Source organism: Stegostoma tigrinum, chromosome 3 (genome assembly GCF_030684315.1).
Source record: "Stegostoma tigrinum isolate sSteTig4 chromosome 3, sSteTig4.hap1, whole genome shotgun sequence".
Taxonomy (NCBI): Eukaryota; Metazoa; Chordata; class Chondrichthyes; order Orectolobiformes; family Stegostomatidae; genus Stegostoma; species Stegostoma tigrinum.
Window position 1 is genome coordinate 121,236,287 of NC_081356.1, and position 15,280 is coordinate 121,251,566.

The 15,280-nt window shown below is 41.6% G+C and overlaps 1 protein-coding gene across 2 annotated transcripts in view; it reads left to right on the plus strand.

The window, feature by feature from the left end:
- The window catches only part of asb5b (ankyrin repeat and SOCS box containing 5b), a 56,079-nt gene that overhangs the window by 4,600 nt on the left and 36,199 nt on the right, over window positions 1-15,280 (plus strand). Inside the window, exon 1 of one of the 2 annotated variants that reach the window (XM_048527522.2) lies at window positions 12,890-13,056. The exons of the other annotated variant lie outside the window; for it this stretch is intronic. Within the exon in view, the coding sequence (XP_048383479.1) occupies window positions 12,933-13,056 (124 nt within the window). The 5' untranslated portion in view covers window positions 12,890-12,932. Of the gene's footprint in view, window positions 1-12,889; window positions 13,057-15,280 lie in introns of those variants that run through there. 2 annotated transcript variants of the gene reach the window in all.

The following is a 15,280-nucleotide window of genomic DNA, read 5'->3' on the forward strand; positions in this document are numbered from 1 at the left end:
TCACTGCTGTTCATGTGCATGTCCAACAGTTGCTTAAATGTCACTATGACTCCGCTTCCACAACTATTCCGTACGCTCACAACTCTCTGGGTGAAGAACCTCCCTCTGACGTCTCCTCTATACTTTCCTCCTAACACCTTAAAACTATGACCCCTCGTGTCAATCCTGCCCTGGGGAAAAGTCTCTGGCTATCGACTCTATCCATGCCTCTCACTACCTTGTACACCTCGATCAGGTCACCTCTCTTCCTCCTTCCCTCCAGAGAGAAAAGTCCGAGCTCAGCCAACCTCTCCTCGTAAGACAAGCCCTCCAGTCCAGGCAGCATCCTGGTAAACCTCCTTTGCACCCTCTCCAAAGCCTCCACATCTTTCCTATAATAGGGCGACCAGAACTGGACACAATATTCCAAGTGTGATCTCACCAGGGTTTTGTAGAGCTGCAGCATAACCTCGCAGCTCTTAAACTCAATCCCCCTGTTAATGAAAGCCAAAACACCATATGCTTTCTTAACAACCTTATCCACCTGAGTGGCAACTTTGAGGGAGCTATGCACTTGAACACCAAGATCCTGATGTTCCTCCACACTACCGAGAATCTTGCCTTTAATCCTATATTCAGCATTTAAGTTTGACCTTCCAAAATGCATCACTTCGCATTTATCCAGGTTGAACTCCATCTGCCATTTCTCAGCCCAGCTCTGCATTCTGTCAATGTCTTGCTGAAGCCTGCAATAGCCCTTGATACTATCAACGGCACCTCCAACCTTTGTGTCATCAGCAAACATACTAACCCACCCCTCAACCTCCTCATCCAAGTCATTTATAAAAACTACAAAGAGCAGAGGCCCAAGAACAGAGCCCTGTGGGACACCACTCAGCACTGAGCTCCAGGCAGAATATTTACCATCTACAACCACTCTCTGCCTCCTGTCAGCCAACCAATTCTGAATCCAGACAGCCAAATCACCCTGTATCCCATACCTCCTGACTTTATGAATGAGCCTGCCGTGGGGAACCTTATCAAATGCCTTGCTGAAGTCCATGCACACCACATCCACTCCTCGACCCTCGTCAACCTGTCTCGTGACTTCCTCAAAGAACTCAATAAGATTTGTAAGGCATGACCTGCCCCTCACAAAGCCATGCTGACTCCCTTTAATCACGCTATGCTTTTCCAAATAGTCATAAATCCTATCCCTCAGAATTCTTTCCAAAAGTTCTTAACTACACAATGCTTTGTAACGGTGGCTTATATTTTACCATTAAAATCACTGGCCTTTCCTGCAAAATCCACATCATGAATGATAATTTAAAGGTCTAAGTACTGAAAACTTTAAAAGGTACGGACAAGTACAAAATAAAATTGAATACACTAACGGAAGGCTGGCCTTCATCTCAAGCAATCTGTCATACAAATTTATATAAAAATCTCATCACACCCCATTGAGAGCATTGTGAACAATTTTGCGCACCAGAAAAGATGTATTTGTTGTAGAGAGAGCCCAACACAGATTCACAAGAATAAAAGGTTTAAACTATTAAGATGGATAATATGGATGTAACTTAAAGACACAAGGTTCAGGAATGGTTTAATTTACATGTTTAAAATGATTGAAGATATTGACAGGGTTGATAGACAGTAACTTTTCCTTCCGGTTATTATCTCAGAGGTATAACTTCAAGGTTCGACCAAGATCTTATAGGAGTGATTTCAGGAAGCCTTTCTGCACAGTATTGACACATCATTTATCACATTGACTTACTGTATCCTGATGTATGCAAAAAGCTGTGCCTTGTTTCTTTCATAAAGACAATCACCATTTATCAAATTAATTCATTGTATGTGCAATGTTATAAGATACCTCTGAATGTTGAAATGAGGCGATATATGAATACAAGCATTTTTCTTTTGATGTCAAGAACTGAACATCTACTGAATAAGTAGTCAAATTAATCACTGAATGACATTTCAGTGGCTTAGGTAAATTATACTGTTCTATACTGACAATTAACTTCTCTTACTGATATATACACGATTCATATGCCTGTGCTTTACCTTTTTAATGATTGAATAAACCATCATGTGGTGCAATGAGTCAGAATTTATTTAGCAATACTTTTATTGTCAGTCACCATGAATCTTTAAACTCCACTTCCCTCTGCAAACTGACCAGTTGCTGGGCTCTTAATGTCACTAGATATTCTCCTGTTGCCTCACATTCCAAGTAGATCATCATTCTATTAATACGGTTAGCGAGGACTTGACTCACTTCCAGGCAAGAAGCAAAAAACAAAATCCATCTGGAATTCAGAGAATCTTTGTTGGAACACTTTCATGATCTGACAGCTACATGATCACCAGTTGGAGGTATTTAAAGTCCACATTAAAATGGCTCCTTAGGGCTTTGGGCTATTTCATTCCCTTAAATCCGATACATACCAAAGCCCAGCACTGACACTGAGATGACTGTTGGTATTTAGACCATTCAAGTATTTTCCAAAATGTTGAGCTGATATTCAGATTTAGTTTTCTCTCAACTTATAGCGATTGCTCCTGGATCGGTTTATTTTGCTCAAAGTAATTTTAGAGCATTAGAGGGGTAAATTAAGCTGATAACAAATGTTAGCCTAGCCAGTAATGCCCATATCCCATCAGTGAATAAAAAAAATTTCTAGGAATGTACATTGACAGTGTTTAGTAATGTTAATGGAAGGAAATATATTCAGGAGAGTCAGAGGAAACATAAGCCCTTGTATTATCTCGTACCAAATAAATCAATGCGTATCAAATTCATCTTTCCCACAATTAAAACAAAGTATTGTAGATGCTAAGAGTCTGAATTATAAACAGAAAGTGCTAGAGAAACTCAATAGGTCTGGCAGCATCTGTGGAAAGAGAAACAGAGTAAACGTTTTGCGTCTGATATGACTGCTTCAAAATAGGATTCTTTTTCCACCCAAACTATATTACCCACTCACATTTCATCATGGCCCTTTTATATGTCTGAGTCTTCAACTTTCTCTTCAAATTCCTAACTTCACTCAGCCGAAGGTGCTGGTGCAATTCCAGATAGAAAACCTTGTTTATTGATAATTTCCTTCACAATCTCAGGTTGCGCCGAAATACTTTACAGGCAATATGTACTTTTGACAGGTAGCCTCTGTTGCAATGCAGGAAGTGTAGCAGCCAAATAGTAAACTCCCACAAACAGGAAAGTGAGACAGGAACATAAATTTTGTTTTTAATATGTCTTTGAACACCTTAAATCAATTCAAGCTGCCTTAATGAGTTTAATTTGATCTTAGATTTTGGATTTAAATTTTTGCCAAGTGCAAATGTGTAGATAAGGTGAATGGTAGGTGTTGTTTTCCCTAGGGTGGGGGATTTCAAGACTAGGAGTCATATAAATTGTTTGGGTTCCTCTTTCTTCTGCTTGGCTTCATTCAGAAGAACATTATTTCTGGCATTAATTTCTGAAATGATTATCTAATGAGTGATTCACTGCTCTTTGTTGCGTGTGCTATGCATCACCAGCTGTTTCCAGCTGTTAATTGCTTCATATTGCTTTGAGTTCTTGTCAATGTTTCTCTAGCTGCTCTTGTGAGGAATGATCTGTTTTACATCAATAAATGTTTTATTAGATTGATAACACAGAGCTTGTCATTCACTCTGCTTCCTTTTTCCTTCTTCTAGCTGTTCATTCATCTTAGTATTTTGACCTGCTGTATTTTTATTCAGTCAAGGCATGTTGGCTTCACTGGACAGGCTAACATCTACTGCCAGACCCTATATGCCATTGAGAAAGTAGTGGTGAGCTGCTAACTGAACCGTTGCAGTCCATGAGTTATAAGTAGATCCATAATGTCATTGGGAAGGGAGTTTAAAGATTTTTACCCAGCGATTGTGAAAGAACAGCAATGTATTTCCGAGTCAGGTTGGTGACTGGCTTAGAGGGGAATTTTCAGTTGGTGATGTTCATATGTATTTGTTGGCCATGTCCGCCTAGATGATGGTGGTTATTGATTTGGAAGGTAATGTCTGGCAGCCTTGGTGATTATCCGCAATGCATCCTGGAGGTGGTATTAATTGCTGGTACATATTGTACATACTGGTGTAACCGAGCATCAGTGATGAAACGAGTGAATATCCATGGACTGAGTGCCAATCGTTGTTGACATGGTAATCTCAAGTTTGAATTTATCCTGAGCTAATTATCCAACTTTTCTCTCCAAACTTTCAGTGTTGTCTCCACAGTAGAGAGCTGAGATTTTTGACTCCACCAAGTCAGAAGATATTGAAGTGTTAGGTTTTTCCTTTATATTTAGTTTTGCAAGTATTTGTCAAATCTACATCCTCTGTTGTGTCTCTGATGTTTGTCTGGTTCTATGAGTTGTGACTAGTCCGGGGCCACAGTGTGTTAGCCTGCAATCGCTGGTCCAACATTTTTTACAATGTAGAACTTCTGCAACGTTCAAGTGGATTGATTTGTGCTTGCACTCCAGCACTATAGTTCCTGTACATGAAACTGAAGAACCATTGTGGGCTAAATATTTCATATTTTTTGGTTTTATTTTTGCTTCAGAGACGATGGGTAAAGTCCTTAACAAACACTTCGTATCGGTATTCACAAAAGAGTTGTCCATGGAGGATGGTGCGTCTAGAGAAGGGTATGTTGATATTATAGGGCATATCAATATAAAAATAGGCATTCACTTTTTTGAGAAGCATTAAGGTAGACAAGTCCCCAGGAATCAGGAATGAATGGGATGCATCTGAGAATGCTGAAGGGGGCAATAGAAGAAATTGCTGGGGCCTTTTATGACATCTTTTGCCACAGGAGAGGATCCAGAGGACTGAAGAATACAAAATGCTTTTCCTTTGTTTAAATAAGGCAACAAGAGATAATCTGGCAAATTACAGGCTGGTGAGCCTTTGATATGACAGGAAGATTCTTAGGGACTGGATTACTCACATTTGGAAAAGTATGGATTTATTGGTGATAGGTGACATGGCTTTGTGTGGGCGAGTCGTGTCTCACAAACTTGATTGAATTTTTTGAAGAAATGACAAAGATGATTGTTAAGGGTAGGGCTGTGGATGTTGTCCACATAGACTTTAGCAAGGCCTTTGACAAGGTCTTTATGACAGATTGACACAGAAGGTGAAGTCACATGGGATCATGATCACATGGGACCACTTGGTGAGCTGGTAAAATGGACCAGAACTGGCTTTGTCATGGAAGACAGAGTAGCGATGGAAGGGTACTGTACCTTTGATTGTAGTTCTCTGCCAAATGATGCTCCGCATGGATCAGTGCTGGGACCCCTGTTATCTGTAATATAGATATAAATGATTTGGAGGAGAATGTAAGTGTTTAGGTTAGTAAGTTTGCTGGTGACACAAAGATTGGGGAAACTACAGATAGTAAAGAGGATTGCCAGAGAATATAGTAGGATAGGTGGGCTGTAGATTTGGACGGAGAAATGACGGATGGTATTTAATCCAGACAAATGCAAAGTGATGCATTTTGGAAGGTTTAATGCAAAACAGAAGTATACAGTCAATGGCAGAACCCATAGAAGCATTGACAAACAGATGGAACTGTAAACAGTTCCTGAAAGTGACAACACAAGTGGATAAGGTGATCAACAAGGCACATGGCATGTTTGTCTTCATCAGTCAGGGCACAGAGTAGAAAAATTGAAAATCATGTTGCAGTATTATACAATTTTAGTTAGGCCACATTTGAAATATTGCACATAGTTCTGGTTGCCACATTACCTGAACAATACAGAGGCTTTGGGGAGAGTACAGAAAAGGTTTATCAGGATGTCGGCTGTTTTAGAGGACATTTGCTATGAGGAAAGATTGGAAAAACTTGGTTTGTTTCCACTTGAACATCACAGGATGAGGGGAGATCTGATAGAAGTTTACAGAACGATGAGAGGCAAGGCTAGGATGAATTATTGGAGTCTTTTTCTCAGGGTAGAAATAGCAGTTATTAGGGAACATAGGTTTAAGGTAAAAGGGAGCAAGTTTTAAGGAGATGTGAAAAACAAGTTTTTAACACAGAGGGTGGTAAGTGCCAGGAATGCATTGCCATAAGAAGTGGCAGAAGCAGATACATTAGCAACGTTTAAGAGGCATCTTGTCAGATAAAATAACAGGCAGGGAATAGAGGGATTAGAACAACGTAGAGGCAAAAAAGAGTCATTTGTTGGCACAGGCTTGGTGGGCTTCTGGCTCTGTTCCTGTGTTGTACTGTTCTTTAGATTCTTTCTCATCTGTGGGTATACGCACAGGGATAGTGTATTGGCACTTGCCTTTGTGTCAATCCTAAGCAATGAGGCTGGCTTTTTTGACATTGTTGTTTTCCATGAGACTGATGGTGTGAATTGTGTGTTCACCTGATTTTATGTCATTGTGTACAGCTTCAGATTCTGATGCATCAATCATGTCATATATGGGCCTCTAGTAGGATAGTAAATGGTCTTTATTATAGCTTGAAAGTGCCCTTGTTTGTGGTCTGTTTGGGTCAGCGCTTTCAGCTAGATCAACCTCTGCTCTGGTGCACTGCCTTTGCCAATAGCCAATTGTAACGCTTGCCTTGAAAAATTGTTTGAAAGCTGGGTACTTCCTCAGTGCCTGAAGAAGACCACACTATCCACATGTCGTAATCTGTTTGAGAGTTGTAGTGATTGTGTTAACTGTGGAGTTCATAGTCGAGAACTGTAAGCTTCATCCACACATGAGGATTGCTTCCTTTTGACCTAAGGCACCTCTGCAATGCTGTAAATGTTCAATTTGTCTAGTACACCTTTCTGGACACCCCCCACTCAACTCAATAATTCTGTTTCCTAGCTCCCAATCTGAAAAGTCACAAATTGAGCCCCTTTCTCTGCATCTGCCCAACAAGTGGCCTATGAATTCTGCCTGAATGTTTTGCATTCTGATCAGTGAATACTTTGTAAAATGTTTACAATGAGGAAATTTAATGTGATTCTGAATTAGTCTTCAAATGTAGTTTATATATTTTGTAGATGTTTTAGCTGTTTGCCTGTTTATCTTAATGTGTCAAACCTCCAAAGACCTCTGCTCCCAGCTGCAAAGCAAACTCTCAAGGCCTGCTTTTCTGCATTGAACGTGTGTTAATCTAGATACCATAGCTCTGAATGCTGTTTAAACAATTTAAATTCTGTTCAGACATCTATCATGTCCGGATTTAAACTTAGAAAAATTGCAAAACATTCTGGCAATATACTTTTGACATTCCCTTGCTTATTATCAATCAACCACACACCCTGATTGGTTGCCTTTCTCAAACTTGCTGATCTGGACAGACAGCAGGGTTTTGTTTGGTTTCCAACAAACTGCGTCTCTTTCAAGAGTCTCTGATGCAGTAACAAACAAAGCCATCAAGCATGTTTCATGTACTTTGACACAGTTAATACTACGTCGCTCATATGTTTTCTCCTCTCGATGAACTTGCTTGGTGAATGTTCAATGACAATCGACCTCATTATCGTGATGTTCTTCCACTCCTGTTGACCATGTCGTGTCAATGATAATAACCTATCGCTCACCAGAGATTGATTAACTTTCATTTGTTAGTTTACTTAAAACATAACAGTACAGTACCAATGACAAAGCAGGAATTGTAGCAACCAACTGGTTTCTGTAGGAGTCCAGCTTTCAAACACAAAGCAAGCAATCTACCAGGGAAGAGTCACAACATTGTGTGCCTCCAAGTGAGGATGGTGGGTGGCTTGGAGGGGAATTGGCTGGTGGGGGAGCTCCCATGTATCCCTTGCCCTTGGCATTCTGGATGGAAATGGTGATGGATTTGAAAGGTGCTACCTGAGGATCATTGGTGGATTTCTACAGTTGACCTTGTTGATAGTATGCACTGCTGCTACTGATGGTGGGTGCTAAACAGAGCAGATGTAGTACCAATCAAGCAGGCTGCTTTGTTTTGGATGGTGGAAAACTTCTTGTACAATGCTGAAGAATACTTTCCTCTGTGGGAGTATCTTTGTGACAATCTAATAGTTTCACAATCATTGTTGATGACTAACATTTTATTACTGATTTATTAATTGATTGAATTTAAATTCCCCCAGCTATCGTGGTGGGATTTGAACTCATGTTTCCGAGGCCTCTGGATTACTAGTCCAATAACATTACCACTATGCTACCAAACCCCTTTTTCTGGAGTAAGTAAAGCCAAACTCATGTCTATTCTGCTGTTTTTAAAGTTTCTCAAAATCTAATAGTCAGTCCCGCGCAGAGCAACAGGAAACTATCTTAGACTATCTGAGAGTTTACAACAGTTTGTTCGTCAATGTACACCCAGCCCCATTTAAAATTTTTGAATGAGCTTAATGAGATTCCTTGATTTTCAAGGGATTAAAAGAGAACAACATAAAATAAGAAGGTGATTTTTGACCTATATGGTTTTAAATAAAATGCTACAGTCATCTAAATTGTTACATCTGTCAAAATTTACAATGCCAATTTTAAATAATCCCAAACGTGTAAGTCAACATTTAAAATTGTACAAAGGTAAACCAGGATGGGTTTCATGCCATTGGAGGTGGTTCAGGAGCTTGGTACAGAATGGAAGGGAATGTCCAGGATTGGGTAGCTGACCAGGTAGATGGCCTATTGTGAAACAAAGGCAAAGGAAGTGGTAATGCTTGTGGAAAGAAGCAGAGTAAGCGTGAAGAGCAGAATAATGAAAAGCTCTGTACCAAAGCAAAAAAAAAATACATGAAGAATAACTTTTAGGTTGGTATGTGGAAAATTAACACAGCAAAATGAGGTGAAGAGTTGAAGTCAATGTTGGGCAGAGGAGGGTGTGAAGTACCAACTTTGTCCATTGTTTAATCACCCCTCAATGCCTTGCCCTTTCCTCAGCACTTTCACAATGCAGTGGAGGGTCGATGCAGAGTCGGTGGATCGAATGGCCCTGTTCTGCACTTCAGAGATTTTATGATTCTATAATTTTATAATCAGCCCGTTTACCTTTCCTCTTTTCGCAGTCTAAGGTCCCATGTACTCCAGCAGTGATATGCTCCTCCTTCTTTCAAGTTAATCTACTGTAGTCACTGCTCTTAATTTAGTCTGCCTCTGCACTGAGGAGATCAAATGCAGACGAATTGATCGCCTTGCCCAAAACCTCCATTCAGTCTCCTACAGTGGCCCCTGAGCTTCCGTTCACTGGTCTGTTTATTCAGCACCTTGTTGTCATGCTGTCCCCAGCCTGCTGTAGTGTTCCATTGAGGGCCACATATGTTTCAGGAGCAGTAATGGGAATCTTCTGTCAGGCACACAGCATGGCACCTGTGTGTGTATAAATCTCTTTTCTCCCTATTTCACCCCCCCAACCCCATCCTTTCAAAATTTCCCCCTTTGTACTTGATCCCCCTTCTCTTTCAAAGCATAAGTCTTTCACGTTTCTACTTTTCTTCAGTTCTGATGAGCCATATTCACCTGAAAACTTTAGAATGAAAGCAAAATACTGCAGATGCTGGAAATCTGAAACAAATCCGAGGAATGCTGGAGAAACTCAGCAGGTCTGGCAGCACCTGTGGGGAGAAAAACAGAGTGAGTGTTTCAAATCTGAAATGACTCTTCTCAGAGCTGACATTAACTCTGTTTCTCAGTCCACAGATTCTGGCTGACTAGCTGAGTATTTCCAGCATGTCCTGTTGTTGTCTCAGGTTTCCAGAATCCACGGTATTTTGATTGTTTCACAATTGTAAACTTTGTTCCGTCTTTCCTATCCTTCAAAACCCAAAGTTGGAAAAGGAAAAGCTTGGGAATGAGGTGAGTGGTTGATATTTCTTGTAGGCAGCTTTGAATTTTTCACAAAAAACATCACACATTCTCTTTTGCCTTAAGCATTTTTAAGAGAAAAATCACAATTAACAAATATTAATTTAACAAAATTTCTTTCGGGAAGTAGGTAACATCCACTTGTATCTGGTCCCAGCTGCTTGTGACCTATTGTAGTTGTTAAATTCCAAAATGGGACAGCCAGTTGTAGAGGAGAAATTTGGGATTTGTCCTGTCATTCCTAATCACTGAAGAGAGTGAACAATAGCTAGTGAGGAGATTAACCATGGATTGCAGTACAGATGGGTTGGTCAGATAAACTGATAAATGGCAGATGGAAAAACAAGGCAAGGGAATACAGGATGGCCAATAAGATCCTGGCTCATGGGAACTTGATGTGCATGTCCATTGGTGCCTTAAAATAATGGGACAGATAAAGTGATTAAGAAGGCTTACGGGATACTTTACGTTATTAGCCAAGACATAAAATTTGAGAGCAGAGAGATTATGCTGGAATTTCAATGAGATATTGTCAGACAAAGTGAATAGGCTCAACTATGGCAAAATGTAAACAAGTGTCAGGTTATCCATTTTGGAACAAGAAAGGATAGATCAGGGTTGTTTCTAGATAGTATGTAGTTAAGTTTAGTTAGTAGTTAGTTAAGTAGTTAGTTTAGTATGCCTAAAGAATCTTGGGGGTTCAGATGTGTAGACACCCCCACCCACCCCAGTAGTCAGTGGGAAATTGAGGAGCAGATTTGTAAGGTGATTTCAGACATCTGTAAGAATGATACGGTTACAATGGTAGGGGATTTTTTAGCTTTACGAACATAGACTGGAACTTCCATAGTGTTAAGGGCTTGGATGGAGAGTAATTTGTTAAGTATGTACAAGAAAATGCTCTTATTCAGTATGTAGATCATCTTTCTACAGGAAGGAACAGAAGTTCAGCTTTTCTTGGGAAATAAGACAGGAAAAGTGACTGAGGTGCCAATGATGGGGAACGGGGAGGAGGGGAGCACTTTGAGTCCCGTGATTATAATTTTGTTAGTTTTGAAATACTTACGGAAAAGGGTGACCTGATCTAAAAGTTAGAGTTCTAAATTGGAGTGAGGCCAATTTTGACAGTATTAGGTAAGAACTTTCAAAAGTTGATTGGGTGAGGCTATTCACGACTAAAGAGGCAGGTGGAAAGTGTGAGGCCATGAAAAATGAGACAACAAGAGTCCAGAGGCATGTGATGATAACGAGCACTGTGGGTTCAGCACAACCAGGCCAAAGAATTGCGGGAATACAATTGGAAGCTGTACAAATAGGATTGTACAGTTAAATTGCTCAAGGAGGTGAAAGTAAAGGGGTTTATCTGAGGTCAGTGCTATGGGAGGGAGACTGGGGATTGGACTCAGAATGCTGCAATACTGTGCGGATTACAGGGGCCAACTCAAAATGCAAGCTTGGGGGGAGGGGCAGAGGAGATGATCTACCATGAGGGGAAGGTGTCTTTTGGAAGGGAGATCATTGACAGTAAGCAGTATCCTGGCTTCCACTGGAGTAAATGGGAAGAGGATGCAGTTCATCACTAGACCTGGCATGTTTAATGTTATACCTGCGGCTGGGGATGCTGTAAACATGGTAAAGTCACCATAATCATTGGCGAGATCTGATTGGTGGTGGTTTAACCTGACTATCACCATGCCACAGGCAAAAGGAGAAGTTGAGGATAGTCCTTCATGGTAACCTCACCAACTGTGAGAATAAAACTTATGCTTTAAGCATCACTCTATATCGTAAACCAGCAGTGCATCCAACTGAACTAACTGATGCCTATTTGTAATTGACAAGGGAGATAAAAATACCTAAGGCCACTGCTGGATTGCTCAAGATAACAGCTTCATTCTGTGGACAAGGGGCAGTTCCATTTTGAGCAATAAAAGGTCCTTCAAAGAAGGAAGAATGGAATTTGAATGTACGTTTCTCCTCCAGTTAGAATCAGGCAGATTTAAATAAGAGTGGCACATGTGTTTTTCTTCCCTGCACTACCCCAAGGATGATATGGTGGCCTAGTGGTTAACACTGCTGTCTCATAGCACCAGAAACCTGGGTTTGGTCCCAGCTTTGGGTGACTACGTGGAGTTTGCGTGTTCTCCCTGTGCCTGTGTGGGTTTCATCCAGGTGCTCCGGTTTCCTCCCACACTCAAAAGGTGTGCAGGTTAGCAGGTTTGGCTATGCTAAATTGCCCATAATGTCCAGGGATGTGTGGGTTAGGTAGATTATCCAAGGGAATTGCAGAGTTACAGGGATAGGGTAGGGAATGGGTCTGGCTAGGATGCTCTTCAGCGGATTGGTGTGGACTTGATGGACTGAATAGCTTATTTCTACACTGTCGGGATTCTATGAAGGCAATTTCTTCATTCTTTCAAGTTGCTGTCAGTCTCCTCAGGAATGTAAAGTATGCCTGCTAAAAAAAACCTTGAAGTAGTGGCAGCGCATGTGTTAACAAACCTTGCCTTAGCTGCATAATTTGTGTGTGTGTGTGTGTGTGTGTGTGTGTGTGTGTGTGTGTGTGTGTGTGTGTGTGTGTGTGTGTTTAACAGGATTTTCACTGTGTTTTTGTGCAATTTAATCTGCTTCTGCCCACTAATCCCTTTAGTTCAGAATGTTTGTTTCCTTCAAACTTTTGCTGTGTACCACTCTGTCCTGATTTTAAAAAATGTCAACCCATCTCACATGACGTGCAGGAATAGTCAAGCTGTGAACTGGTCACAGGAAGAGATGTGCAATCCCTAATTTGAGTGAGGCACAGAAATGCCAATTAAAAACCAGCCAACCCTGGCCTTTTAACAGAAGAACCTGTATTTTTTTTCTCACATGTCATGTGAGATAGAATGGGTTGACTGTGCTGTGACTCGGAGCCAAAAATGCTCCTTTGAACCACCCTGGGATAAAAATACTCAAGCATCCAATTGGAGTTACAAAACAGTGTACTAACCACTCCCTCCCCCTTAAGCACAAACACACACATTCACACACACACACACACACACACACACCCCTCACTGCTGTCTCGGGATGCTACAGGCACTGCTGATGTAAACATGTCCAAGAGCACCACAGTTCAGAGCCATTGTACTAATCAGTTTATAAACAAGAGACCTTTAGAAATTCCCGAGGAATCTTCCAGCAAAAGAAAGGCAGTCTGGGGAATCCTCACCAGCCAAGGTCAGTACAAACTCCACGTGAAAATACACTACTTAAAGTGACTGTGCTGCTGATCAACTCTTGGAATAATTTGACTTTGAAAGTCAGGTATATTATCTCCCTCTCTATACAGAAGGAAACTGACCTGGTCTATTCTAGTGTGCGTATGGAACTCTGTAGTGAGATGCGAATCCTCTGTGCACTCAAGATATTGTGGGAATGTATAAAAGATCAGACTCCCCCTCCCCCACCCCTTCAACACAATGACCTTACAGTGATCTGAATGTGTACTTGATTTGGTCCCGTGCCAGCTGTAAAGTCAACGCAACAGGGATGGTGTATTTTTTCATTACTCTCTTCAGACGTGTTATGGCTCACGTCTAGAGTGAGTGCGGCATAAATTCAGGCCTCCTGCCCCAGAGGTAGAGACACTATCAGCATGCCATAAGAGATGAAAAGGATTAGGATTCCTTCAAGCTGGGATCAAATCATCAACCTGAGGACGTGTACTTGTTGATCATAGAAAATAGTACAAATCAATCCTTCTGAATCATTTTGTCATTTCAAGAACTCTTTCTCATAATTTTGCCCCTACAACCCTGACATAATTTTGGCAGATTTAATGACCATCTGATATCTCTAGCCTGCCCTCCATCACTAGACAATAGTCAGGAGTGCGATGGAATACGCTCCACATCGTCTGGATAAGTGTAGCTCCAACAATACTCATGAAACTTGACACCATGGTGCCCACTTGTCAATCTACCCATCACGTTAAACACTCACTTGAACACCACTGATGCCCTGTGACAGCAGTGAGTACAATCAACAAGTTGCACTGCTGAAGCTAAAGAGATTGGCGCCGAATGAAGGAGCTCATTTAGCTTGGGAAACCTGGTTGGACAAATTGGACTGAATGGCCTGTTTCCGTGCTATATAACTCTATGATCCAATACAGTCGCCCACTCTAGCTGATGAACTGTCAAAGGGACCAGTATACACCATAGTATACAATTGTTTATCAGTGGGGGGAATTGGTGGACTTATGAAATGTTCTTCCCAAAACTCCAGCAAAAGTCTGGGAATACCACGTACTGTGATCCAGATATCTACAGGAAGGTCGAAAAAAATCCAAGTCCAAGAATGCAGAGATCTTGACACCCCTCATAGCCAAGGCCTTCGTTAAAGCTTTTAAGCGTATTCAAGACAGTAAACCGGACTATGACAACAAAATGTGAGGCTGGATGAACACAGCAGGCCAAGCAGCATCTCAGGAGCACAAAAGCTAAACCGACTATGATCCTTGTTGGCAAACAAAAGGCAGCACCAGCAGCATGGGGCCTCATTCGGGGCTCCTTGACAATGGTCACTGAGACTCAGGAGCTTAGAGAGGCCCACGAGAAGAGGGAGAGGCCTGCAGCCAGCACCAGAGTAGGTGACCACTCTGCAGGGCTGAGGAAGGCCAAACGATTCCCCGGGAGTTCAGAGAGTGGACCACTCGTGCTCTGGCTGGCCTTCAAAAGAATCTGACACCTTCTCCTTTTCACTGCCGGGCTTCCCATTCTGATCCATTATAAATTCAGCTCTCAATTAGTTTAGAATCCCTACAGTACAGATAGATTCCATTCGGCCCATTGAGCCTGCACCAATCCCCCAAAGAGCATCTCACCTGGGCCTACATCCCTGTAGACCTACATTTCCCATGGCTAATCTACCTGACCTGCATGCCCGTGGTCACTACGGGAGCAATTTAGCATGGCCAATGTACATAGGCTGCACATCTTTGGATTCTGGGAGGAAACTAGAGCACCTGGAGGAAACCCAGGCAGACACTGAAAGAATGTGCAAAGTCCACACAGTTGTCAGAGGTTAGAAATTGAGCCCAGGCCCCTAACAGTCTGAGGCAGCTGTGTTAACTACTGACTCACCATGCCTTTATACTTTGTGGCAAGTCACTTTAAATAAACGAAGTGTCCTACCTCTGAAGAGTGAGAAACTCTGGAGTTCCACTATATGGCACCATAAGGATTGGAAAAGCAAGTGTGACAATCTTGGGCCAATTCCCTGGGTTTAAAACTTCCCTGCCAAACCACTCCACTGTTTGTGTTATACTACCGAAGCTCATGGGCTGAATTTTCGCCACAGAGGCAGGAAATGGAATTGGGTGTGTTTTGGGTTCAGAAGCCCAGCTCTGATTTGAGCTGATTATCAAATCCCTTCCAGGTGGAAGCAGGCCATCCGGCTC